General features: G+C 35.5%; 7 protein-coding genes and 1 long non-coding RNA gene across 10 annotated transcripts in view; 5 read left to right on the plus strand and 3 right to left on the minus strand.

Moving 5' to 3' along the window:
- Positions 1–710: 710 nt before the first annotated feature.
- On the minus strand, positions 711–1,591 carry LOC128391497 (uncharacterized). The gene is made up of 3 exons (XR_008325810.1): positions 1,053–1,591; positions 840–978; positions 711–794 (listed from the first exon to the last, which is right to left on the minus strand). It is a non-coding gene; the product is annotated as an uncharacterized LOC128391497 (long non-coding RNA).
- A 125-nt stretch (positions 1,592–1,716) lies between these two features.
- LOC128391473 (T-complex protein 1 subunit eta-like) lies at positions 1,717–4,178 on the plus strand. Its single transcript, XM_053351371.1, has 4 exons — positions 1,717–1,854; positions 1,944–2,204; positions 2,410–3,212; positions 3,409–4,178. Exons 1-4 carry the CDS (start codon positions 1,852–1,854, stop codon positions 3,953–3,955), a joined length of 1,614 nt encoding a protein of 537 aa, XP_053207346.1. The 5' UTR covers positions 1,717–1,851; the 3' UTR covers positions 3,956–4,178.
- Positions 4,179–4,277: 99 nt separating this feature from the next.
- On the plus strand, positions 4,278–5,496 carry LOC128391480 (testis-specific serine/threonine-protein kinase 1-like). Its single transcript, XM_053351378.1, has 2 exons — positions 4,278–4,419; positions 4,491–5,496. The coding sequence occupies exons 1-2, from the start codon at positions 4,374–4,376 to the stop codon at positions 5,417–5,419; spliced, it is 975 nt and encodes a 324-aa protein (XP_053207353.1). The 5' UTR covers positions 4,278–4,373; the 3' UTR covers positions 5,420–5,496.
- A 3,556-nt stretch (positions 5,497–9,052) lies between these two features.
- On the minus strand, positions 9,053–10,783 carry LOC128391476 (uncharacterized). Its single transcript, XM_053351373.1, has 2 exons — positions 10,647–10,783; positions 9,053–10,442 (listed from the first exon to the last, which is right to left on the minus strand). The coding sequence occupies exon 2, from the start codon at positions 10,434–10,436 to the stop codon at positions 9,060–9,062; it is 1,377 nt and encodes a 458-aa protein (XP_053207348.1). The 5' UTR covers positions 10,437–10,442; positions 10,647–10,783; the 3' UTR covers positions 9,053–9,059.
- Positions 10,784–10,942: 159 nt separating this feature from the next.
- On the plus strand, positions 10,943–12,816 carry LOC128391477 (2-oxoisovalerate dehydrogenase subunit alpha, mitochondrial-like). The gene is made up of 4 exons (XM_053351374.1): positions 10,943–11,258; positions 11,351–11,512; positions 11,579–11,885; positions 12,081–12,816. Exons 1-4 carry the CDS (start codon positions 10,943–10,945, stop codon positions 12,637–12,639), a joined length of 1,344 nt encoding a protein of 447 aa, XP_053207349.1. The 3' UTR covers positions 12,640–12,816.
- Positions 12,817–13,138: 322 nt separating this feature from the next.
- LOC128391469 (dolichyl-diphosphooligosaccharide--protein glycosyltransferase subunit STT3A-like) lies at positions 13,139–16,597 on the plus strand. The gene is given in 6 exon segments (XM_053351365.1): positions 13,139–13,419; positions 13,787–14,424; positions 14,509–14,746; positions 14,820–15,055; positions 15,122–15,854; positions 15,857–16,597. Coding segments are annotated over 6 exon segments (2,205 nt in total). The 5' UTR covers positions 13,139–13,304; the 3' UTR covers positions 16,102–16,597.
- A 42-nt stretch (positions 16,598–16,639) lies between these two features.
- Positions 16,640–18,789, plus strand: LOC128391472 (uncharacterized). Its single transcript, XM_053351370.1, has 3 exons — positions 16,640–16,770; positions 16,838–18,395; positions 18,485–18,789. The coding sequence occupies exons 2-3, from the start codon at positions 16,985–16,987 to the stop codon at positions 18,700–18,702; spliced, it is 1,629 nt and encodes a 542-aa protein (XP_053207345.1). The 5' UTR covers positions 16,640–16,770; positions 16,838–16,984; the 3' UTR covers positions 18,703–18,789.
- An 879-nt stretch (positions 18,790–19,668) lies between these two features.
- Positions 19,669–25,505, minus strand: part of LOC128391464 (uncharacterized) — a 29,136-nt gene continuing 23,299 nt past the window's right edge. Inside the window, exons 2-3 of one of the 3 annotated variants that reach the window (XM_053351358.1) lie at positions 24,784–25,478; positions 19,669–23,939 (exon numbers count right to left, since the gene is read on the minus strand). In XM_053351358.1, coding sequence (XP_053207333.1) covers positions 20,364–23,939; positions 24,784–25,478 — 4,271 coding nt within the window. In that variant the 3' untranslated portion in view covers positions 19,669–20,363. Of the gene's footprint in view, positions 23,940–24,019; positions 24,156–24,783; positions 25,483–25,505 lie in introns of those variants that run through there. The other 2 variants (XM_053351359.1, XM_053351360.1) reach the window with 2 other exon arrangements.

The raw sequence follows: 25,505 nt of genomic DNA on the forward strand, positions 1-25,505 counted from the left end.
AACATGAAGAATCGATGGATGGTTCAACTAGACATTTCAAAAGCATTTGATGAAGTTAATATTGAATCAACAATAACAATAATAAAACAAAAAGACGAACAAATGGGTAACCTACTTGAATCAATGAACACAATAAGATGGACGAAAATGATTTGGAAAAATCGAATATTGTGGGAAAAAATGGATAAAGGTACAAGCCAAGGATCTTCATGTGGGCCATTACTCTTTATACTGGCAATTGATCAAGTAATGAGAGCGATGAAACAGGAAGCAATCGAGGCACTTGCATTCGCAGATGATATTATTATTATTGTTGATTCCGAAACCGAAGCCAAATACGCATTAAAAATCATGGAAGAAAAACTGGAAAAGATAAACCTGAAAATAAACAAAGAAAAAACAAAAATAATAAAAGGATCAGAATGCTCAAAGATAGTAGGATGTTACAACATCAATAAACAAAGCGAAAGAAAACGGAAGGAGGTGATAAATGAACTAATGATAAAAGCGATTTCACCATTATCTCACGTATTGAATTTCATAAAAAGGATGCCGAGAAAACTACAACAACTTCTAATGAATACATATGTCAATTCAGTAATGAAAAACTATGATTATTCATGGACGATAAATGAAAATTACCTGAAAATAGGTAATAATATACAAAGAGAAGTTCACAACAAATTGGCATCAATAATTGGAACACGATTCATGGAAAGATGGTCACAAGAAATGCTATTAGAAATTCCATCAATAATAAGAATACAACTAAAGACAATAATGAAATGGGATATCTATGAAAATGAATGTAAATTACTGATTGAACACTTCAAACTCACCAAAAATCAATACATTCCGATAAAACCAACAAGAGTGATAACCGAAAACGAAATTGCCAACATAAAAACGACATGTGAATGTAAATTCCCAAGAATTAGTATATTCAGAAACGACACCACGTTAATCATCTCGATAAAACTGCAAGAACAAATTATTAATATTAATATTAATAATAGTAACAATAGAAGTGAATTTGAATCATGGATAATTACATTTGCCGTCGTAATCGACATTACCAAAAAGAAAGGATTCAAACATGTACCCATTAGCAACAAACTACTCAAAACAATTTACTCCAAATCACCAACAGGCAATGATCTAAGAGGACTAATATCATTAATGGATCACAACGAATGGACATGGTGTGTGAGTGAATGGGAAACCACTAAAAGAAATCCAGGAATATCAATACATTGGGACATCAAATGGACACATGGATCTGGAATAAACAAAATAATAGACAAAATGGTTAATAATATTATTATTAAAATAAGAAAAAAACACCAAACAATAGATACAATAATGAATCCGAACATGAAGATAAAACCCTTCTGGTACCAACCATTAACACCGAGACAATGGTTTAGCTTATGGAAAAGATTCGAAATCAAAAGAAAAATCAACTGCTGCGGAATAAAGAAACAAGTTAATATAATCACTCACATACTAAACGAACCAAAACACATCGAAGAAATCATTGGCCAAAAACAGAACTGGAAATGGTCACTAGATGAAATAGATATAATATCAAGAAAGAAAAAAATAGAACTTATTATTAATATTATTAATATTATCACAGAAAATGAACAAATGTTAAAAACAACAAACATTATTTTCTTGTAAAAAGAGTAGAATAGATTCTATTCTATTCTTTAGCGCATGAGCAACGACTCATGTGCATGATCCTGTATCACCATCAATCTTGGCAAATAAAGTTTTGGTTAAAAAAACGTGATTCTTAAAGTTGTATTTAAATTGTGATTATTTAATTGTCGGAGCTTCACTTTAAAAATGGTAACTAACCTTTAATTGTAATTTCTCTTTAATAGTCTATCCTTGGTTTGTATGTGTCTCGTTCTAATATAAATGTTTAATAATTTCAGCAAGGACCAATTATCTTACTTAAAGAAGGGACTGAAAGTCAACAAGGTAAATCCCAGTTAATCAGTAACATCAATGCTTGCCAATTGATTGCTGAAGCTGTGAGGACCACACTGGGTCCTCGTGGTATGGATAAACTGATTGTCGATAACAAAGGGTCGAGTATAATTAGTAATGATGGTGCCACCATCTTGGCTCATCTCAATGTCGCCCATCCTGCAGCTAAAGCATTGGTTGATATTTCCAGATCACAAGATGCAGAGGTAAGAGGTGTTTTTCTAGGTGTTGTCTCTCTCTTTCTTTCCTTTCTATTTCTTTTTTGTTCTCTTGATCATTTTTTTTCCTTTTTTAGAATTTCTATTCTAGAACAATCATGTAAATTGTTTGTATTCTTCTCTCCTTAACCTTTTATTTTATTTTAACTTTGTAATCTAAATTTGATTTGATATTTGTTGTTGGTTTTAACAGGTTGGTGATGGTACAACCAGCGTTACTTTGATAGGTGCTGAACTTCTGAAGCAGGTGAAAGTATTCGTTGAAGATGGGTTACACCCTCAAGTTATCATTCGAAGTCTTAGAAAAGGTTGCCAGTTATGTGTTGATAAGATCAATGATATGGCAATTAAAATAGATAAGAATAACCAGGATGATTTGAGAAGTTTACTTGAGAAATGTGCTTCAACCACCTTAAGCTCTAAACTGATCGCTCACCAGAAAGATTTTTTTGCTAAGATGGTGGTCGATGCGGTTATGCAATTAGATGATCTGTTACCTCTTAACATGATTGGTGTTAAAAAGGTTAAAGGTGGTTCTCTTGAAGAGTCTCAATTGATTACCGGTGTTGCTTTCAAAAAGACCTTCAGTTACGCTGGTTTTGAAATGCAACCTAAAAAATACACTAATCCTAAGATCGCTTTACTTAACATTGAACTTGAACTTAAGGCTGAGCGAGACAACGCTGAAATAAGAGTTGACAATGTCAAAGAATACCAAAGTATTGTTGATGCCGAGTGGAACATTTTGTATGAAAAGTTACAAAAAATTCATGAATCTGGAGCTAAGGTGGTTCTCTCCATGCTGCCAATCGGTGATGTGGCAACTCAATATTTCGCCGATCGTGACATGTTCTGTGCGGGTCGGGTACCTGCTGATGATTTAACTCGAACTCAGAAAGCATGTGGAGGCGCTATACTGACCACCGTTCACGATTTGACTGATGCTAATCTGGGAACATGTGCTCAATTTGAGGAAACTCAAATCGGAGGTGAAAGGTAAATTATATTCATTAAATTTGATTTTCCATCCTCACATTCAGTCAGTTACCTTTCCTTGTTTCATCGGTTAGGCAATGTTACGAATGTGAGAGAGTAAAATCTTCCTTCGGGGAAGGTTCCTCGAGAGTGGGATCAATAAGTCAAGTTTGGATTCCTTTGTTTTGGAACTTACAAATTTCCTTTATCATTTCAGGTTCAATTTCTTCACCGGTTGCCCTAAGTCGAAAACTGTAACCATTATTCTTCGTGGTGGTGCTGAACAATTCATCGAAGAAACTGAACGTTCTCTCCATGATGCCATCATGATTGTTCGTCGAGCTCTTAAAAATGATTCCGTTGTTGCCGGTGGAGGAGCTATCGAAATGGAGCTTTCTAGATACCTTCGAGATTTTTCAAGAACCATCGCCGGTAAAGAGCAATTAATCATTGCAGCGATGGCCAAAGCCTTCGAGATTATCCCCCGTCAATTGTGTGACAATGCTGGTTTCGATGCGACCAACATATTAAACAAACTTCGCCAGAAACATGCTACCGCTGGTATTTGGTTCGGTGTTGATATTAACGCTGAAGACATAGCCGATAATTTCTTTGCCTGTGTCTGGGAACCGTCGCTGGTTAAAATTAATGCAATCACCGCGGCAACGGAAGCCGCTTGTCTTATACTCTCAGTTGATGAAACAATTAAAGCCCCTAAAGCTCAAACTGAAGAAACCGCTGCTGCTCGAGCTATGGGAATGTGATCTTAAGTTTGTTGTCACTTTTTTCCGTTAAAACCTTTCAACTTGACGATTTTTTTTCTCACTCTCTCTCTCTCTCCTTTGGTCTGTTTCTTGCTCTAAACATGAAATGAAAAAATCTTAAAAAAAACACTTTGTACTTTCTAACCAAAAAAAAAATCAATCCAAAAAGTGAAAATTAACCATCAATAATAAACACAATTTAATTTAAAAACAAGAAATTAAACTCATCAACAATAATTTCTACCTCAACAATACTCAAACAATTAACTAAAATGATTGGAAAATGACGAATCCCAAAAAGTTAGAGAAATCATCAAATCAATTGATTGGATCTTCTTTCCAATTTAGGTTTTAACTTGAATGGAATTTAATTAATCTACTATTCCATTAATTGATTTTTCTCACCAGACAATCAATCATGTCCCATCGAAGTTTAGAAAAAGACAAAGATAAGATTAAACAATGTGAGTTTTCAATCGATTTTCAGTTAATTGATATTCTTAATTACACAATTGTAACTTTCTCTCAATTACAGCAAGTGAGCCTGGCGATGGTTCGAGTAGTGGATCGAACTCACAAATGCATGAGGTCTCGTCGAAAGATGAATCCGGTGCTTCGATGCTTTGTCCCTTGGCCTTGCGAGATCGAGGCTACACTATTTTAGATCAAATCGGCGGCGGTGCCTTTTCCCAGGTATACAAAGCTCGATACGCACCTTTGCTTGATAAAGATATTGCGGTGAAAATAATCTCCTTGGACAAAGTGCCCCAATTGTGGAAAGATAAATCACTTCGTAAAGAATTGAAGATAATTCGTCATCTTCAACATCCCAATATTATTCGTGTTTGGGATATAATTAAAACCCGACGATCGGTTTATATTTTCATGGAATTTGCTGAAAATAATTCGATTCATCATTTTCTCCAATCAATTGGTAAACCAATACCCGAAGACGAAGCTCGTATTTGGATGTCACAAACATCGTCCGCTTTAACCTACATGCATTCTAAAGGTATCGCTCATCGAGATTTAAAGAATGAAAATATTCTACTCGATCGTGACAATAATGCCAAATTGACCGATTTCGGATTCGCTTGTTTTACTTATGACCGAACAACCAATCAACCAACATCGGCACCGACCTGTTGTGGAACCATGGCTTTCATTGCACCCGAAGTAATGACTCCTCCATATGATCCAAAGAAAGCCGATTGCTGGAGTCTTGGAGTTTGTCTATTCGAGATGGTGACCCATGTCCGACCTTTCGATGATTCTCTTAATCAGAATAAATTTCTAAAACACCAATTAGAAAGGAAATACAAATACCCGGCGGAAGTTGAGCTTTCCGAAGATGTTAAAGATCTGATTGAGAAACTATTGGAACCCGAGCCAAGAATCCGGTTCACGGCTCATGATTGCCTTAAACACATTTGGATAACTAGACCATTTTCTAGAATAGAATAGAAATTTAATTGTAAACAATTAACGATCAAATCCCGATAAATAAAAACGAGTAACAACCAACTGTACTCACCCTTATGATTGAATCACAAAACGACCAAAGATCAAATGAACAATAAACTTACATTGACCTCGTAATCCAAATTTGAAAGAACAACAAGTTAATCTAAAGATGATTAAAGAAATTAAAACAGAGAATTAAGTTAATTTTGATGAAAAGAAAAGCTCAAGATTATTGATAAAGAAACGTAATCAACACAACCAGTCGTATTATCATTCAATTGAACCTGTTTTATACAGAGTAACCTTCCGTTTCCGGATGGTTACTAAGGGTAACACTTAAGCACCCTTCCAGGAAAGGCTTTAGCCGCCTTTTACAAAAGAATGGAAATTAGTTTATCAGTTACGGAGGGAAGGAATTTTTTAAGATCAATACGTGGGATTGGAGGCGTTTTACGGAGTTTGCATTCAATGAGAAGATGTATTATTTTGTGCTCCTTGGTCGGACATTTATCTGCTACGTAGTTGCAGCCTCGAACCAGGAAGAGGAAGCGTTTGATCCCAAGATAATGTGGTAATTTTCCAAGAGAGGGGTTGAAGTGGATGATGTATGAGTTTTGCGACCGCATCATGAAGGTGAAGAATCTTTTGAGGGAGCTTTCAACTCTCTTCTTGTACATATTTCGCGTCGTCCAATGTAGTAGTTCCAATCGTTCATTTGGCCTCCTTTTGTTCCTGCTTATCGGGGGTCCTTCCATCCAATTCCATTTGTGTTCGTAATGTTTCATGATTCTCTTAACTTCCATCCAACTGTTTGCTTGACAAATATCCGTCGGAATTATAAAGGTGGTAACGATGTCCGAGCCTAATTGAGAGACAATACTGTAAAGAACATCAATACGAGATAAATATGGATTAGAGTTTCTTTCGCCCATAAATTCAACCAGTTCATCATTCAGAGTTGCACCAATTCTCCCCCCACAGAGTTTCACAAGTTCGATGACATTTTCGGATGGCTCTGAAACTCTTTTCAATTCCATTACATGGTCAGTGATCATGTTTTCAACACAAATATCCCCAAGTGAGAAGAGTTGAATAAGTGGATGTCGTAGTTCACCTTCATCCAGGAGATGCATAATCAGAGTTTTGAGATGCGAAAACCAAGGGTTAGTGATACCTTTGATGTAAAACTGTGACCATTTACCGAGGCCCTTGGTGCCGGTGATAACTTGTAGATATTCATTGGTAAAGTTGATCATCTGGATTAGTCTTTTCTCCATGTCAAAAAGATTACCTCCTTGTACTATCAGGTTATCCGCTGAGATGCTACAAATAGATGAGCCAATAAAAGCATTGAGGATTTCTCTCTGGGTTTTGATGTCAAGTTTTTGAATCAAAGTAACGTTGGGTTTAAGTGGTTCGCATGACTTATTAAGGTGATTTTCAAGGGCAAAGTGATTAATCGAAGTTTTGATTTTGAAGCCGAGGAAGGTCATTCCTGTTTCCACTTTAAAAGGTAACACTTTAAGACTCGTTGTGGTGATATTTGATCTCGTTTGAATGACTGTTTTTTTCATGTTGAGACTCAGACCCTTTTTCTCGAAGAGATTTATGATCCATTTTAGGATTTCAGCAAGGGCATTTATCTGAGAAAGAGGCAGTACTAAAACAATATCATCCGCGTAACTTACGAGTTTAATTTTCGAGTTTATTTCAACGAGAGTGTCATCGATACCGAGGATGAAGACAAGGGGGCCACAACTCGAGCCAGCGGGTGTACCTTTATCGGGCATGTAGTATGTTTTTCTCTCGTAATTAATTTTACACCATCGATTTTCACAGAACGACTTCAGCATTTTGAAGGTGTCATCATCAATAAGATTTTCAAGTTTGTCGTAAACCGCTGACATGTTAATGTTATCAAAAGCTTTCGTCAAATCAAGCTTAACCAGGATGTCATCGTCGCCAATTATTTTCTCAAGACGGGCCACAGCTTGTATACGACCAGTGCGATTCTGATAAGCGAATTGAGGGGCTTCGATAAGAGTTGGAAGGTAGATTTGTAATCTGTCAGCCAATATTTTATCGACCATTTTCATCATATGGTTTTGAAGCTTTATCATTCTTACCGAGACATTATCAGGCTTGACAATCAAAGAGACTCCAGAGACTTTCAGGAATTCCGGAATATAATTATTTAAGAACATTTGATTAATTAGACAGATAATTAGGTCGCTGTTTTCATGCATCATTATTTCCCACTGTTTGATGTTATAAGAGTCCGCACAACCTGAGCTCGTGATTTTGAGCTTTTTGATGGTTTCGATTTCTCTAAAACTTAGAGGTTTACCTGGACTCGGCTTTTCGTCAGATCTTTGTTTGAGTTTTGAGAACTTAAACTGCTGCAGAGTTAGTTGAACTTGCTCTCTCAGTTGAGGATTCCCTGTCATGAGCTTTTCAATTTGGGGTTTAGTCTGATGATTAAGAATGAAGGAGTTAATCATCTTCCACCTTTTGTTTGAATCTTTGGTGTTCTGAATGATTCTCAGAGGATTAAACTTCGAAAGTTTGTATTTGATTATTTCCTTACTTCGAGCGTCTCCTCTACCCTCAAGCTTCAAAAGTCTCCTACTCTTGCGATTATTTTTAATCCAGTGGCCATTATTATAAGGGAGATTTAAAATTTTCCTCGTGATACAATCAATTTGCATCTTAATTGAACATTTGTTTAGCTTGTTGGCTAATTTGATCTTATAGTGTCTGATTTTGTGTATTCGCTTAAAATACGTTCTTTTCTTAGGCAAGGAGATCGAGAGTTCAGATTCTATGAGGCGGTGGTCTGAGTTCTTGACGGTCGTTATCGTGGTTTCCGATTTCCACTCTTTACTTATCAGAACGACGTCAATGTAACTAACGGAGGGCTTCTGATTACCATATGTAGTTCTCGTAAAATTTTTGACCATTGGAGGAATCGCTGAGCTTAGTCCCGTTAATTTCGGTTTTATACGCAGATCAAACCAAGCCGATCGGGTGTTATTAACCATTTGTTTCGGTGACCAGAGGAGTGAGTGGATATTTAGATCTCCCATCACAAGAAGAGGGCCATTTATTTTCTCCAGTCGATCAGCAAGAATGAGAGCGTTAGTTTTAAGCGTTCGAGTTGGGTGAAAGTAAACATTAAAGAGATTGACCCGAGTATTACCCAATTCTATTATGCAGTGGATTATACTCTGCATCGACACGTCGACCCTGATGATGTTAATTTTTTCGGGCAATCGCATAACAGTGTGACCATTTACTATAAATTTCGTACCGCGAATTGATCTTAAGGTGTTGAGATTGGTTTCCTGTAGCATTAATATATAACCAGGTTCGGACATCATCATCTCAAGTGTGGCTTCTTTATTTTTAGCGCAATTGAGTTGTAAGAAATGGAGGCTGAATTCTTTTATTTGACACGAATAATTGTGTTCATTTAGTTGCTGTAATATTGGGAGGATACAAATGATAGGGATAAGTGTTTGTAACGAGAGAGAAGAATTGAACATGAAGTGGGAGGAATCGAAAGAAAATTGTATTGGAAATGAAATCAAATCGAAGAAAAGATGATGAGGTTGATTGCGAGTCTGTATTTCTCAGGTATTCATTCGAGTTTACCGGCCATGACCCACTCATAGGTGTAGTTAATGTACTGGAGTTCGAAGGACATTTTAGTTTGGAAGACTTCACAAGAGGGGTCGTTGAATTGATGACCTAATCGCAAGCACGACTTACATTTGTAGAGTTTTTTGTTACCTTTAATCTTACATTTGCCTAAATGACCTAAGCTACAATATCGACAGTAGATCTGTTGATTACAATTGTTGTGACCATATGAGAGGCAAGTGTGGCATGTTTTAAGTGCAAAGCTGTCGGATACTTGGAAACTCTTGTATCCAATCATAAGTTTACCCTTACGACGGTAAATCAGCTCTCTAATTATCGGTGAGACTTCGAGTATTAGGGTCATTCCATTTTTTCGGGTAACCCTGTGAACAATTTTCATGACAGTCTCTTCATTAAGTGTAAACCTATTCTTTTTAACAATTCTGTCGATGATTTCATCATCTTTAAGGTGAATCAGACTGTCTACATTGACGACTCTGATACAAGGGTTTCGTAGGGTGGGAATTGTTACTGTCCAACCTTCTTGGTTTTTCTCAGAGTAGCGACAGAAAAGGTCTCTATTATAAGTATTTTTAAAGGTGACCTTTACGAATTTGTTCGTGGTCACGATCTCATCAATCTCCCCAAAATCTGAGTCTTCAACCTCGAGTACACCCTTAACGTGTTCAAGCATGAGATCAATCTCATCAATGTTCTCAATTTTTTCAATTAGAACTATTGGCTTCGGAGCTAGGTGATCAACCTTGTACCAACCCTCAGGAACCTCATCTTCTTCTTTGTATCGTTTAGAGATTACCTTTGATCTTTTTGTTTTACTTAGATGAAAGTCTTCAACTGTAACTCCAACTGCGTTTACATCGAGGTTTAATTCTTCCAGTTCGGACTGTTGTGCATCAGTTTCATTATCGACTTCCGTGTCAATATCAGTGTCCGTAACTCCGTCGTTTGTGGCCTCATCCATATTATCACTTCCTGTACTAGCCAAATCGACTTGATCAACTTTCTTCTTTTTGGCTGGGGCATTGAGGATCGAAACGCTTGACCTTTTTTTCCCGATGAACTGTGATAAGGTTTGTTGATTTGCAGGTACTTGATTCTTCTGTTTTTGAGGTGTTTTCCTCGGAGTCTTTTTGAGGTTTACTTTGTCACCAAAGAATTTAATAATCTGATTAGCGTTAACAATATCTTCCGGAGACCAAGATGATACTTCGTTTTCATTTTGTAGTTGACAATTAATCTTAACGACAGCTTCACAAAGACTTTTCTCAGTCATCTTGTTAACCAGATTTTCATACGTTATATTTGAGGTGATGGCCGTGCCAATCTCCCTGATCAATTTGGAAATATCCGACATCGTAACCTTTATTAGAGTGACACAAAGAGAAAGGTGATTCAGTGAATTAGTTTAATTCAGGTTAATATTCTGAGTATTTGTATTCTAAATGTTTGATTTCTGAGTGTTTGGATTCTGAATGTTTGTTGACACGCTTTGTTTAGGGTGTGGTGATTAAGGCAAAATTTTAAACGTAAAAAAGAGGTGGTTTTTGACAAGTTTGTGACTTACCCAAGGTATCAATCGATGCACTGAAGCTTAAATAATCTGAATTAAACAGAATCAAAACGTAATTAAATTAATTTATTCACTTAATTAATTAAAAAAGGATGAGGATAAAATCGAGATGAGAAGATTTTCCGTTTCCGGGACGTAACCAGTTTTTGTTTCTCTTTCCTTTTCTATGTATAGAAACCATTGGATCTTCACCTGTTTACTTTTGTTGTTGTTGTTTGTTAATTTCTTTTAGCTAATTAATTTACTTACTGTTTAATATTCTGTTAATTTTGTTCACTTTAATCCAGTTTATGATGTTCACAAGTAGATTAGTGATTAATCAGTATCGTTATGGTTTCGCTAAATTGTTTCGTGGTCTTTGTAGTCCATCGGGATCTTCATCAACACAAACAACTGTTGGTTCAATTGATTTAAAACTTGACGATTTAGAGGAGAAACCAGCGTTTCCGGGATCCCGATCGAAATGGACTAGTACCTTGTCGTTTATCCGAAGTGAAAATTACGAAGGTATTCCTGTTTATCGGGTGATGGACCGAGAGGGTAAAATAATTGAGACTGATGGAGATCCAAATTTAGGCCAAGAAATGATAACAAAACTTTACAAAGGTATAGATTTAACTCTTAACGCCAACGGGTCACTTTAATGTTGATCTCTTTTCGGCTTTAATCATGATCATTGTTGTTGTTAATTGTTCCAGGAATGACTCTGTTAAATACTATGGATCGTGTTTTGTATGAGTCTCAACGTCAAGGTCGCATTTCCTTTTACATGACAAGCTACGGGGAAGAGGGAACTCACTTTGGATCCAGTGCCGCTCTTCGGGACGATGATCTTATTTTTGGACAATACAGAGAAGCAGGTAATTAGTCCTGGATGATTCTATTGTCTAACATTCTAATTTAATTGATTGATTTGTTTTTCAAAGGTGTTCTTATGTGGAGAGGATTCAAACTTGACCAGTTCATGTCCCAATGTTATGGTAACATTGAGGATCTTGGTAAGGGAAGACAAATGCCCGTTCATTATGGATCACGGGATTTGAAATTCGTTACAATTTCATCGACCCTTGCCACTCAAATGCCACAAGCCGTGGGTGCTGCTTATTTCCTCAAAAGACAAGGAACCGGGCGAATTGTCATCTGCTATTTTGGTGAAGGTGCTTCATCAGAAGGCGACGCTCACGCTGCTCTTAATTTTGCCGCGACCTTAGATTGTCCCATCATATTTTTCTGGTAAATTTCTGGCTCATCCAATTTCATGTTATCTCTTTACATGTTAATCTAATTTCCCATTCTAAGTGTCTCGCAATTGAAACTTTTCTTCCCTCAATCTAATCTTGATCATCTGATTTCTGATCTTTGATTACAACCAATCTGATTTTTACTACTTTCCTCTTATCCTTTTTTTTTATTTTATTTCAACAACAGTCGTAACAATGGTTATGCCATTTCAACGCCAACAGTTGAACAATATCGTGGTGACGGAATCGCTGGTCGAGGTCCTGGTTACGGTATGGCAACTTTAAGAGTTGATGGTAATGATACACTGGCCGTTTATAAAGCTACTGCTGCCGCTCGACGAATTGCTCTTGAAGAGTCCAAACCTGTGCTAATTGAAGCGATGACCTATCGAATTGGTCATCATTCAACCTCCGATGATTCAACGGCTTATCGAAGTGTTGATGAGGTTCGATTCTGGCATCAAAAGGATCATCCAATTTCTCGCCTACGAAAGTATATGGAACAACGAAATTGGTGGAACGATGAATCAGAGAAAAATTGGAAAGAGGAATCAAAGAGACAAGTGATGCAGGCCTTTGTTACCGCCGAGAAAAAGGCCAAGCCCCATGTCAAGGAAATGTTTAACGACGTTTACGATGAAATTCCCGACCATTTAACCGAACAATATGAATCATTGATGGAACACCTTAAACATTATGGTGAACATTATCCTCTGAAAAAATTCCAAGGGATGGAAGATTCTTGATTTCGTATTAACATCAATTCATACAAGTCATTTAATCGCTGAGAAATTTATTTAAGAGTAAAATTTATTGATTTGATTTCGCTGAAACTGTAAATTTGAAAATTCAGCCAAATCAGAGGTGCCAAAAGGATCAACAATAATTTCATACGGATTGATTAAAATTTTCTTATTCCATAATTGATACAAACACCATTCAATCATTTCAATTCACAATTAGAATCAATTTAAATCTTGTTAATTGTCACCAAGGTGATTTCTTAACAAGAGTCACTTTAATTTGTTTGGATTCCAATTTCGAATAAGTGATGTGCGATTATTAGAATCAAACATAATCGATTTTGACAGAAGAAAAAGACACAGAGAAAAGAAAGAGAAAAAGGAAAAGGGGAAGTTACGATTAAGCGAAAGAGAAAAGAAAGAGAACCGAAATCGATTTTTTGTTTGCAATGATCGGAATCGAACTTTTTTTTAAAATAATCGACAGTTTTGTTGATCCAATGAATCGGTAATTTGGCTCACCGGTTGAGCGGTTTAACTGACAATTTACTTATTCTTATTAATTGTAACTATTAATTGTTTTTTGATAATTAGTTTTTAGTAGATTTTAGTGTTAAACCTTCTGGGTACCGTTTAGAGTGAGTGTTGTTAATTAAACAGTCAAAAGGATGACAACAACGGTGGTTTATTATCAGACTTCCAGTTGGCTTCAGAGACACTTTTCTCTGGCCAGACAAGACAATCTATTAAAGTTAATTGTTTTGTTAATGGCTTCAATTCTATGTAAGTATAACTGTCATGTAACTTGATTTTTAATTGTCCATCTTTAGTCTGGTGTAGCTTGAATTCCAATTTGGTATCTTTCATCTGACTGAGTGGCATCATGTCTACTTTTAATCTTCTCTGGTTTATGTCAAATCTCAATGTTATCATTTTCTACTTTAATTTCTCTATATTTAACTTTTCTTTTTTCTATAGAATCGTCTTTGTCTTTTTTAGTTCCTGTCATTTATTTCTCTTTTCTCTTTATTCTTCTTTGCAACATTGTGGTTATTATCCCGAGTAAAATGAACCTGAATCTGCTCCTTTTATTTATAACACGATCGCTAATGATGTTTATCTTTCTTTTTTTCTTCCTCTTCATCTTAAGCTTTTTCTATTAGATTGTTCTCTGTACTTCGTTATGAAAGTGTCATCCATGAGTTTGATCCATACTTTAATTACCGTACTACACAGTATTTGACCGAAAAAGGATTTTACAGTTTCCTCAATTGGTTTGATGATCGAGCTTGGTATCCACTAGGACGTATCATTGGAGGGACCATTTATCCCGGTCTTATGGTCACATCAACGGCTATCTACCATTTTCTACACTTTTTGAACATTGATCTTGACATAAGAAATGTCTGCGTATTTCTCGCCCCCTTATTTTCTAGTTTCACCACAATAGTTACCTACTTTTTAACTAAAGAGCTTTACACACCCTCTGCTGGTCTAGTGGCAGCCGCCTTGATCTCAATTGTCCCCGGTTACATATCACGTTCAGTTGCCGGTTCTTACGATAATGAAGGAATCGCCATTTTCTGTATGCTATTGACATACTATTTCTGGATAAAATCAGTGAAAACTGGTAAAATTATTTGGTCATCACTATGCTCTATTGCCTATTTTTATATGGTTTCCTCTTGGGGTGGTTACGTTTTCCTCATAAATCTAATCCCACTTCATGTTTTAGTATTAATGATCACCGGTCGCTTTAGTCACCGAATCTATGTTGCTTATTCTGTTGTAAGTACCAATCAGTTAACAGGCTAATGTAAACCAAATCATGAAGAAATTTTGCAATAATTTATTCTATTTCATCTTTGCCAGGTTTACAGTTTGGGAACTTTATTATCAATGCAAATACCATTTGTTGGCTTCCAACCTGTTCAATCCAGTGAACATATGGCTGCATTAGGAGTTTTCGGCTTATGTCAACTTATCGCATTCAACGATTATCTTAAAGGGAAACTGTCCAAGCAAAGTTACGATTTTCTGTTTCGATCTTTGGTTCTTGGATTAGCTGCCGTTGGCTTTGCGGTTGGACTTTTCCTTACAATCATTGGAAGTAAGTTTTTCAATCTGTTAACAATATTGAACCAACTGATTATCAATATCTATTCTTTGTTAATTTTCTCTAGAAATCTCACCATGGACTGGACGTTTCTACTCTCTTCTTGATCCATCATACGCCAAAAATTATATTCCCATTATTGCTTCGGTCTCTGAACATCAACCTACTTCGTGGTCATCTTTCTACTTTGATCTACAATTGCTCCTTTTTCTCTTTCCCGTTGGTCTTTATACTTGTTTTAAGCAAATTACCGATGCTAATATTTTCATCATTCTTTATGGCCTAACAAGTATTTATTTTGCAGTAAGTAAAAAGTTTTGTATTTCAATTATACCAAGTTTAACTAACTTTGTTCTGATCTTTACACAGGGAGTTATGGTTCGATTGATGCTTGTTCTAGCACCAGTTATGTGCATCCTTTCAGGAATTGGAATCTCATCAATGCTCACTCGATATTGTAAACAACTTGAAGCCGCTCAATCTAATACTCCATCAGTTGGGGGAACCACTGGAGTCACATCTTCCTCTTATGGTGCTAAACATCATTCATCAACACAACAAAAAAAGAAACAACAACGATTCGAGAATAATTTCGCAATGAAAAGTGAAATCGCTACTTTATTCATCGGTTTATCTTCTGTCTTACTTTGTATGTACAGTTATCATTGTATTTGGGTAACCAGCGAGGCCTATTCAGCACCTTCAATTGTCCTTTCTGCTCGAAGTCATGATGGATCACGAATTGTTTTCGATGATTTCCGTGAAGCCTACTATTGGCTTCGTCAAAATACTCCCGAAGACGCTAAAATTATGTCTTGGTGGGATTATGGTTATCAAATCTCTGCAATGGCAAATCGAACAATAATCGTGGACAATAATACTTGGAATAACACTCACATATCTCGAGTTGGTCAAGCAATGGCTTCAGATGAAGATAAAGCTTACGAAATAATGAGAGAATTAGATGTCAATTATGTTTTGGTGATTTTTGGCGGATTAACGGGCTACTCATCTGATGACATCAATAAATTCCTTTGGATGGTTCGTATTGGTGGAAGCACCGAAAAAGGCAAACATATCAAAGAATCAGACTATTATACTCCTCCGGAGAATTCAAGATTGATAAAGATGGCTCACCTACTCTACTTAATTGTTTAATGTATAAAATGAGTTATTATCGTTTCGGATCTGTTTACACCGAAGGAGGTAAACCAGCTGGTTGGGATCGAGTTCGAGCCGCTGAGATCGGAAAGAAAGATTTTGGCCTTAAAGTTTTGGAAGAAGCTTATACCACTGAACATTGGCTTGTACGAATTTACAAAGTTAAAGATTTACCCAACAGAGGATAAATCAACGCACATCTGATTTATTAATACTTAATCATTTTTTAAAATAATTAATTGGCTGAAATACTAAATCAAAAAAACTATTAACCCTAAATTTGGATTTTAAAAAGTATCAAATATCAACAGTTGTCACAAATGAAACAATCGCAATCAACAAATAGACAAAAATTCACCCTTGACAGTTATCAAAATCTCAAGCAATATGTATTATTATTATACTTTAAAAGCTGATTGAAAACCCAGAGAATCTGATTTAACGAGGAAAAATATCGAACAAAAAAAAACAATTAATTCTGATTAACTTAATCAAATCTAAACTGATTGATGAGAAAGTAAAAAACTTAAAAACACAAAGTATTTTGTCAAATTGATTCACAACAATGAGAATCAATTAAATTGTCATAATTTATCACAAACATTTTTTGTACATTATGGAAAACCTATGAACTATTAAAAATTAAATCAGTTACAATTAACGATTTAACCAAAATCTCTCGAACCAATAGATGTCACCACGAAAATCTCTTTCTTTTTTCCTCGAAAATAGTCTTTCTTTTTCTCTTTCTTTTATCGATTTTGGTCCTTCCTTGTTGATCAAATGTCGACATTTGATTACATTTCTCGTTTTCTTTTCTTCTAATCAATTTTATTCCTCTAATTGTTTTTAATTAAGTAAGTTGTTTATTCTTTAATCATAAATTCCAATTGATTAATTATCTCTCATTCTCTCTTCCTCCAGTGTTTATTAGAAATGTTTCCAGCTATTACTGTGATTTCAAATTGTTACATTGATTGGATGATTACTATGGACCATAGAATGTTAATTGACTTGATTAATTTAAGATGAACGGATTTAATTTAATTGGCCAGTTGATCTTTGATCGAGATGGAGAAAAATGTCTCTAAAAATGGTTACAAGTTAATCAAAGGAAATGATTCTAGTTCTCAATTTAATGTTGACAAAATTATCTCACAAAAGTCAACCCGTTACCCTAATCATTTGGCTTATCAAGTGAATGGTTTAATCAAGGGCAGGCCACAATTAACGAGCCGTCGTCGGGTCATTCCATCATTCTATGCTTTCCTGACAATATTCGTGGTCACCTTATTAGTGATTCTTGTCAACAAGATTCCAACTGGACCTCATTTGTATCCTGATGTTCATTATCAGGCTCGTTTAAAGGCCGATTATTTCAAGTCCCCGTCAGTTAATTTAAGTCAATTCGTTCTAGAAACTGAGCTATTAATCAAACCAAAACTAAATGATCTTGACGATATTCGTCTAGTTGTGATTGTCAGTTCTTCTGTCCAACACTTTGACCAAAGACAAGCAATAAGAGATTCGTGGTCTAAATTGGTCAATTTCCACCAGCAAAAGCTTTTCTTTATCATTGGAAAATCAGTGCCACCGCCGAGAGGAAATTTAGAAAATGTTACCGATAAAAACGTTAATTCATCTTCATCAATTAAAAGCACAGAATCCAATGGAATTAAAATTATTTCTATTGATTCTAAATCAAAGGTTCATCATCATGATCGACATGATGATGATTCAAATTGTGATGATGAAAAGTTAACCAAATTGAATGAACAAATCGTTCACGAAGGCCTTTCTTTCAACGATCTCATACAATACGATTTTTATGATTCTTATTACAATTTAACTCTAAAATCACTATTAATGTTACGATTCTTTAATCAAGAGATACTCAATTTAACCAAAAAACCTTTGCCATTTTCTTCATATTATTCATCTTCATCTTCTAGTTTATCTTCAATCTATTCATCATCATCTCCGTCTCCATCACCAATCCAATCAACTGTTCACCGACAACATGGACGCCTGAAGCCACCGCCAATGGTTCCCAATGAAGTGGATCTGAAAATCCGAAAGCCAATATTTTTATTTAAAGTCGACGATGATATGTTTGTTCAAGTGAACAATTTGATTAATTTAATCGATAAACTAATGGTGGCCTTTAAAGTGAGAAAACTACCTTGGAATCATCAACAAGATGGATACAAGATTCTATTGGGTGGCCTAATCAAAAAAGCTCAATTGGTTCGCGACCCAAGGAGCAAATACTTCGTTCCCTTCAACGTCTATCCATACAACACTTATCCCAATTATCTTTCGGGAACTGGATACCTGATGTCAGCTGATGTGGCGAGATCGCTTTTCATCACCGCCACTTTTGCCAACAAGTGTAAATATTTTTTTCTCGAAGATTTATTTATAACCGGATTCTGTTCAGCGAAAGCCGTTAAAATGTACGATGATTACCGTTACTTTGAAGGTGAGAGATAATTTTAACAATTTCGATGATCGAATTTCTCAAAATTTCTTCTTCTAACATTTTTCTCTTCCATTTCTATTACTCGAAAGATCAACTAATGGATATTCAATTGATGAATAATTTTGGTTTTCGATTTCGTGAAATTGGTTCGACTTTTGATATTTGTGGTTACCTATCACCGTACATCATTACAATTCATGGTTTATCGCCGGTTCAGATTCGCTATCTATGGAATCGCTTCAATCAACCAGCTAAAACTGCAGCTTATTGTAATAGTAGGAAAAAGCAACGAAAGTCCAAAGGCTGAACGATCATTAGAAAATCTAAAATTTTCATACAAATGACAATAGAACGTAAATCGAGTCAATTAAAAACCGCTAATTATACTTGAGAATTGGGTTAGCTAAGGCTATCTGATAAATTATTAATTCTACTTGAGATTATTTGATTTTTTATTCGGGAAATTATCAAATGGTGAATATTATTAATTCTCGAGTAAGTAGACACACAGAAGAAAACAAATTGTCATTAACCACTTTCTATCTTGATGTCCATCGATTGGAATCAATTGATTGCAGTCATTTGAAGAAAGAGGACAAATAAATAGACCTGAATAGGGTTCGAATATGAAAGGTCGAAATGTACAAAGTTAATCAGCTATTAGATAAAAGTGATGAGGAAGATGAAGATGAAGATGTAAAGAGAAAGAAATAAAAAAGGTAAGAAAACAATGGAAACAATGAGAAAGTGAAATCGATGATAAGAAATCAGTTCATCTTGATCTTAAATCATTGAAATAATTGAGCTGCCAACTACAATAATCGAAAACGTATCAACATTTAAAGAGAGAAAGTGAATCAAAATTGATTGTGATCAAGGAAGAAGAAAAAAACAAAAAATAATCAGTTCTCACTCGATGATTACAATAAGTGTCATGTTCAAGATTCAATCAGAACTTTTTTTTCTTCTATTCTTTTTTCAATGTTACCTTTATTTTTACATCTCTCTCCCTCTCTTTGATTGTTGTTGATTACTTTTGATTGCTTGGGTCGAGTGTGTGTTCATTTAATCAGTCAATGTTATCTAAATTAAATCTTTAATCCGTTGATTAGTTGAAGGATATCATTTTTTACTCTGAAATCATATTGAGTCACATTCTGAAAGCTTTTGGTCAGAATTAAATTGTTTACCTTTTCATTTGATTGTTTTGTTTACTTGGTTTTCTCATTTTCATTTGATTAACAATTAATCAATTGTATTAACCATTTTGATATTCATATTGTATGTACACTGTTGTTGTACCAGGATATTTAATAATGTTAATTATTCAGGGTCAATACATTTGTTGTTTGTTTATTAATTGTATGTTTTAATCGTATACCAATGATTAGTTAATTCTGTTAATCATCATGGAATAGATAATAATTTATTTGACTTAATTGTTGATGTTTTATCTTCTTATTATTACTTTCAATTTCATTTTTTGTTTGTTTGTTTGTTTATGTTTAACTAGATTTAACTACAATTAGTTGTCTTGTCAATCATCATCATCAAATTTTACACTGTTTAATTTTTGTAATTTTAAGTAATTAATACAATTCATTCATTAGTATATTTCCGATAATAATAATGAGCATGACTATTGTATAATGAATGATGATGATATTGATTAGTTGGTAGTAATATTAGTCAACACAGTGATTGGAATTGAAAATAAAACAGGAAACGGAAAGACATTGAGAGAGATATAGAAAGAGAGAGAGACTAAATAAAAGATATACAGCAACCCAGTGATTAATTAGATTAATTAAATCCAAATGAAATCAATATTTATAGTAATTATAATGGTAAAGTTGGTGTGATAATTGGTTGATGACAATAAACATGATGATCGAGGGAATTGATTGATGATAATGCTTATGTTGATAACGAAGACGATGATAATAATTAAGATGATAAAGATGATGACTAGACTGGTGATTTACTTTCAGGAAGATGTTGAATTGCATTGGGATCATTTGAATGGGAGGAACAGTAATATTTTTTATGAGCTATAAACGAAGTTAAAAATTGGAAAGATATGTCACAAGAGCGGCAATATTTGGGTACCGCTTTTTTGGCCTGAGCAGATGAATTGGAGCTACCATTATTATTACTGTTACTATTATTGTTATTAGAACTCGAGCCATTACTATTATGGTCAATGGGTGAACCAGCTGATCGATGGTTATTATTACCAATCGGCGATCGATTATGAAATGTCCGTCTCTCTGAGATCGTTGATCCATTGGATCGAGTTGCTTTCAAATCTAAAGGTAATTCATCGCTAATTGAACCATGTGAATCGCCACCGCCGCCGCCACTGCCACCGCCCGATGTTACATCCATATCGTTACCTTTATCACCAGAGTCGCGCTTGTTTATACCCGAAAATGGACCATTGGTACTATTCCCACTTCCGCCACTATTATCTTTATGTACTAGTTTAAGATGACGAACTACATTTCCTTTGTAAGTTGATGAATAGTAACACAAGTGACAATTGTGAACAGATTCACCTGATCCTCCTTGACGGGAATCATCTCGACCTGACATTTCATTTTCTGAGATATTACTTGTGGCCTCGTCTTCATTTTCACTTGATATCTCAGAGTGACTACTATTTAAATTGTTGGCATTATTTGAACTGTTTCTATTAGAGTTAGTAACATTAGCACTAATTAATTCATCGTTTGTACCAGAGTTATTATTATTAACATTATTCATAGATGTGAAACCTGCTGATACCAAAATACCAGCAGGTCCCGTTGATGTGTTTGCTATTGTTGATGGAAGTAAATTATTGATTAATTGTGATGATAAGGGTTTTGAGTTTTCACTAACTATAACATTAGATAGAGATGATAATGTGGATGATGAACCAAATTGATTGTGAACATTTGAACTATTACTATAAGCGTCTAAACTTTTACGCCTTCGCTTTGAACCACTTGGTCCACTTCGAGTTGTACTTTTGGCAACCAGCGCTTCATCCTCGATACAGGCAATGAATGTTTCTTCTGGAAGACCTTGAATTTTGTCTTGATGAATACGAACATGAGTTCGCATCCCTCGTAACGTGTGACCTTTATAACCACAAATAGTGCATCGAAAACATTGACTATGCATACGAACGTGTATGCGCATTCCCTGTAGAGTTTGACCTTTGTAGCCACAAATTGTACAACGGAAACACTGTTGACCAGAATCGATATCTTCTCGTTCTTGTCGACGCATATTTGGCCCACTAACTCCACCATTCCCACTTGTGGTTCCACCTCCAGCAGATGAACAACGTCCGTCATTAGAGCCACTTGCATTCCCAGCCGATGAAGATGCTGAAGTTGATGTTGAGTTATATTTAGAGCCATTTGATCCTCCGGTTGATACTGAACCCAAATTCATCGCTGAGCAAACATGGCTTAAAAATGCTTCTTCATTACAATAAGTTGCCTTACATTTGACACAACTCACTTCACTTCCGGTCCCACCAGGTATGGAAACGATATATTGAAGTTTGTCGGGTGATGCATTAACCGAATTACGTTTGAGGCAGTAATATGTTTGATGGGCTTGAAGATTATCGAGGGAAGTGAAACGTATTCCACAGGCAACGCAATAGTATTGAGATAACGGTTGATGGGGTGGGGATGAACCAGGAGAGTTCGATGAATTAGATGCATTGGTTTTAGATGAGATTGAGACTCGGCGAGAGGTTGATGATTTACGAAGTGAGGAAGATGCAGGTTGCTGATGATGACCGGATGATAAATGATGAGTAAGATTACGATCGGTTTTTTCGGAGTCTAATGAAATTTCTGGTGAACTGTTTGGTGATCCATCGCTTTCAAGGAGATCAGGGGATGATTCACTTCGAGTTCTTGTATTATTACGTGAACGTGCATTCACTCCGCCAGCGGAAGCGGCTGCTAAGGCCGCTGCTGCTGCTGCTTTAGATCGTCGAGCAGAACAATAAAAACGCTTATGAATGTTGTAGTTTTCCTTTTTGTAGAAACCAATGTGACAATGTTCACAATGGTAACTTGATTGCTTGAAAACCGCTTCAGGTGTAAAAGATGGAGGTGCGTTAGGAGCGGGTCCAGGTAGTGGTAATGAGCCACTAACACGTCCAGAACTGTTACCGACTGCAAGTGATGACGATGAAGGAGGTGATGACACTGATGCAGCGGCCGCTGCTGCAACCGCGGCCGCTGCAAGTACCGATGCTGTTGATTGAGGTAAATCAGCTGAATGAGCTGAAGAGACTAAATTGGCAAAAGTTGAAGGTGAATTGAACAAATTTAAAGGTGACGGTGATTCCGATTCTTCAATCATTGGGTCAGTCTCATTTTTAACTGTATACGAGGAAACTGATGATCGATGGTCATTATCACGATGACGATTATGTGAACGAAATGAGGACAATTTATCATGGAGTTTAGGGTCAACGCTTGATGGATTTGAACTTAAATCAAGTGGACCTTCAGTTGATTGTGGTCGACCAGAAAATTGAGAAAGTTGCTGAATATTATTTAGATTTAAATTTCTTAGATTATTAACATTATCACCTGGACTAATAATACCATTATTATTGTTATTGATGCTGATAATATTGTTATTAGTTAGACTATTAACATTAATTATATTGGTTGCATCGATTCCGTTAATGAGGTTTGCACGATTATTATTTTCAACACCAGTACGATGTGTTTCCAGTGAATTATTTAAGAGGGTTGATCTATCAATTCCAGAAGCGATTAAGCCATTTAATTGTGAATTTAATAAAGCATCATTTGGTAGTTTAACTACACTTGATGAATTGGCAAGTGATAAGTCAAGTCCACCAGTCTCCGTATTGTATGAAAGAGGGACCAGAATAAGAGGATTCGTTGAGATAGCAACATAAATTGGTTGTTGTTGTTGTTGTTGTTTGTTTGATGAGGAGGTTGGAGTTGTTTGTATGGTGGGTGCAAGTCCACCACTAGATAAAGACAATGGCGGAGGTAACGATTTTTGAACACCAGGTAATGTGGAACTAGGAGTTGGTGAATTTTGAATAAGAGAATTAATTAGAGAGGATTGACTTAATTCTTTCAACAGTTTATCATCAACATTGGAAAGTTTTGATGTCAACGGTGGAGGTAGCAGAGGTGGAGGTGGTGGTGGTGGTTGAGGTGAAGTTGGTGGAGGAGAAAGTTTAATTGCTATGGAAGAGGATGTTGTGGTTGCTGTTGTCCCGGGTTCTGGAGTTGGTGAAGGTTTAACAAATGAATCAGATAAAGTTGATTGTGATTTAATTATTGGTGGTATTGAAGATGCTGTTGGTGATCCTGAGACTATTGCTGTCATCATGGAATCTGTGGTTGAAACTTTTCTTTTACGATTTAAATTAGTTAATTTACTTGGTGATGGCGATGAAGATGTCGGAGTGTTTGGTAGTGACGATGTTCCTGATTCATCCATTGGTACATCAACAACGGTAGACGATAGATAATTGTTATTGGCCTATGATGATAAATAGAAACAACAAAAACAACAGAATTAAATTAGATATAACTAATTAAAGTGAACAATCAACAATCTACCTTTGATAAAGTAAAATTACATTCAAATACTAGTTATATTAAAATCTAATAAATAGAGAGAGAGAGTGAGTAAGATTGGAGAGGGAGAACGACAAATGGGAGAGGGAGAGAAATATGTCAAGAGAGCAAAGTACAATAAAAGCATGAGTGATAGAGAGACTATGATTTAGATGATAACAAGATGATAATAATGATAATAAATAGAGAAAGAGTAGAAACTCCTTGAAAAGTTCAAGAGAGAAAAGAAAGACTACAGAAAATGAAGAAAAGTAAGATAATTGTTTTCGATTACAAAAGATGATGAGAAGTGGTGATAATGATCACGAGTTGACTTTTCGGAAATTCGAGATTCAATTCATATCAGTTTAACAATAATGCTTAGAATAAATAAAATATTTTTATCTTTTTTTTTTGCTAAGTTCTCTCTTACTTTCCATAGATATGATTTAATGATTGTTGTTATTGATCAACAGATAAAATTTATAATCTCTCTCCTAACGATTAGTGTTAAATTGATTAGTGAATTTTTTCATCTCACATTCTGAGAAACGGCGAGTAATTATAAGATAAGTTGTAAGTTATATTGCATCGGGTGAAGAGAAGGACATACACCGATAGAGAAAAAGGTAAAAATAACCAGGAAAATTGTTTTTAAGAGCACAAAATGTAATTATCGTAATCAAAATGTTGGTAATAAAAAAGAAAGGTGTTACTTTATGATTTAATTGGATTGTAATTGTGAATAGATGATTAAGGAAACTTACTTTATTCTCAATGTCAGGTATAGTTGAATCATCACCTGAAGTGGAATGTGTTGAAAGTTGTGGAGAAGGTGGAGAATCATCTTGAGGCAAGGGAGAAGATGGTGAGGTTTGTTTGGTTGTTGTCATAAAATCGGTCAAGATTTGGTCGGTTGACATACTGGTTAATGGTTGATGAGAAGAGGAACAAGGAGTTGAAAGGGATGATGGTGATAATAATGGAGGTGGTGGTGATGAAGATGATTGTTTATGTATGTGTTGTGGTTGAGGTGAAGGTGAAGGTGAAGGTGATAACAACGGTGGTGATGATTCAAGTTTTTCTTCTTGAGGAAAGAAACTTTCTTCTCTAATTGGACTTAATTGTTTTTGAAAGAGATGACTACTATTGTTATCAATAGTAATGAGATTATCGTTCTGTTGATAATCTGTGTTGTTTTCGTTTTTACTTGTTATCTCCTCCAGTGCAGAATTTTTTTCTTCAGATTCTTCAACAGTTATTGGATTTGTTGCTGTAGGTTGGGGTGATGAAGATCGACTGGAAGATGGTGAATGTGAGGATGTTGACGAAGATGATGAAGGGGAAGATGTGACAGAAGAAGAAGAGGAAGAATTACAATCATCGAGATTCATTTTGTCTCCATCACCAGGTGAATCCGATTCTTGGCCAACAGTAGCATCAGATGATTCATTTGCAGAGCCTATCTAAATGAAAATCACACCAAACG

This window comes from Panonychus citri, unplaced genomic scaffold (genome assembly GCF_014898815.1).
Source record: "Panonychus citri isolate SS breed McGregor unplaced genomic scaffold, ASM1489881v1 Contig00134, whole genome shotgun sequence".
Lineage (NCBI taxonomy): Eukaryota > Metazoa > Arthropoda > Arachnida > Trombidiformes > Tetranychidae > Panonychus > Panonychus citri.

Bases quoted from the DNA above. Each gene is read 5' to 3' on its own strand.
- LOC128391473 (XM_053351371.1), top strand. The intron at 2,205-2,409 runs GTAAGAGGTGTT...TGGTTTTAACAG, and splicing joins CCAGATCACAAGATGCAGAG to GTTGGTGATGGTACAACCAG. The intron at 3,213-3,408 runs GTAAATTATATT...TTATCATTTCAG, and splicing joins ACTCAAATCGGAGGTGAAAG to GTTCAATTTCTTCACCGGTT.
- LOC128391480 (XM_053351378.1), top strand. From the start codon at position 4,374: ATGTCCCATCGAAGTTTAGAAAAAGACAAAGATAAGATTAAACAAT. The intron at 4,420-4,490 runs GTGAGTTTTCAA...TCTCAATTACAG, and splicing joins CAAAGATAAGATTAAACAAT to CAAGTGAGCCTGGCGATGGT.
- LOC128391476 (XM_053351373.1), bottom strand. From the start codon at position 10,436: ATGTCGGATATTTCCAAATTGATCAGGGAGATTGGCACGGCCATCACC.
- LOC128391477 (XM_053351374.1), top strand. From the start codon at position 10,943: ATGATGTTCACAAGTAGATTAGTGATTAATCAGTATCGTTATGGTTTC. The intron at 11,259-11,350 runs GTATAGATTTAA...TAATTGTTCCAG, and splicing joins GATAACAAAACTTTACAAAG to GAATGACTCTGTTAAATACT. The intron at 11,886-12,080 runs GTAAATTTCTGG...TTTCAACAACAG, and splicing joins TGTCCCATCATATTTTTCTG to TCGTAACAATGGTTATGCCA.
- LOC128391472 (XM_053351370.1), top strand. From the start codon at position 16,985: ATGGAGAAAAATGTCTCTAAAAATGGTTACAAGTTAATCAAAGGAAAT. The intron at 18,396-18,484 runs GTGAGAGATAAT...ATTACTCGAAAG, and splicing joins TGATTACCGTTACTTTGAAG to ATCAACTAATGGATATTCAA.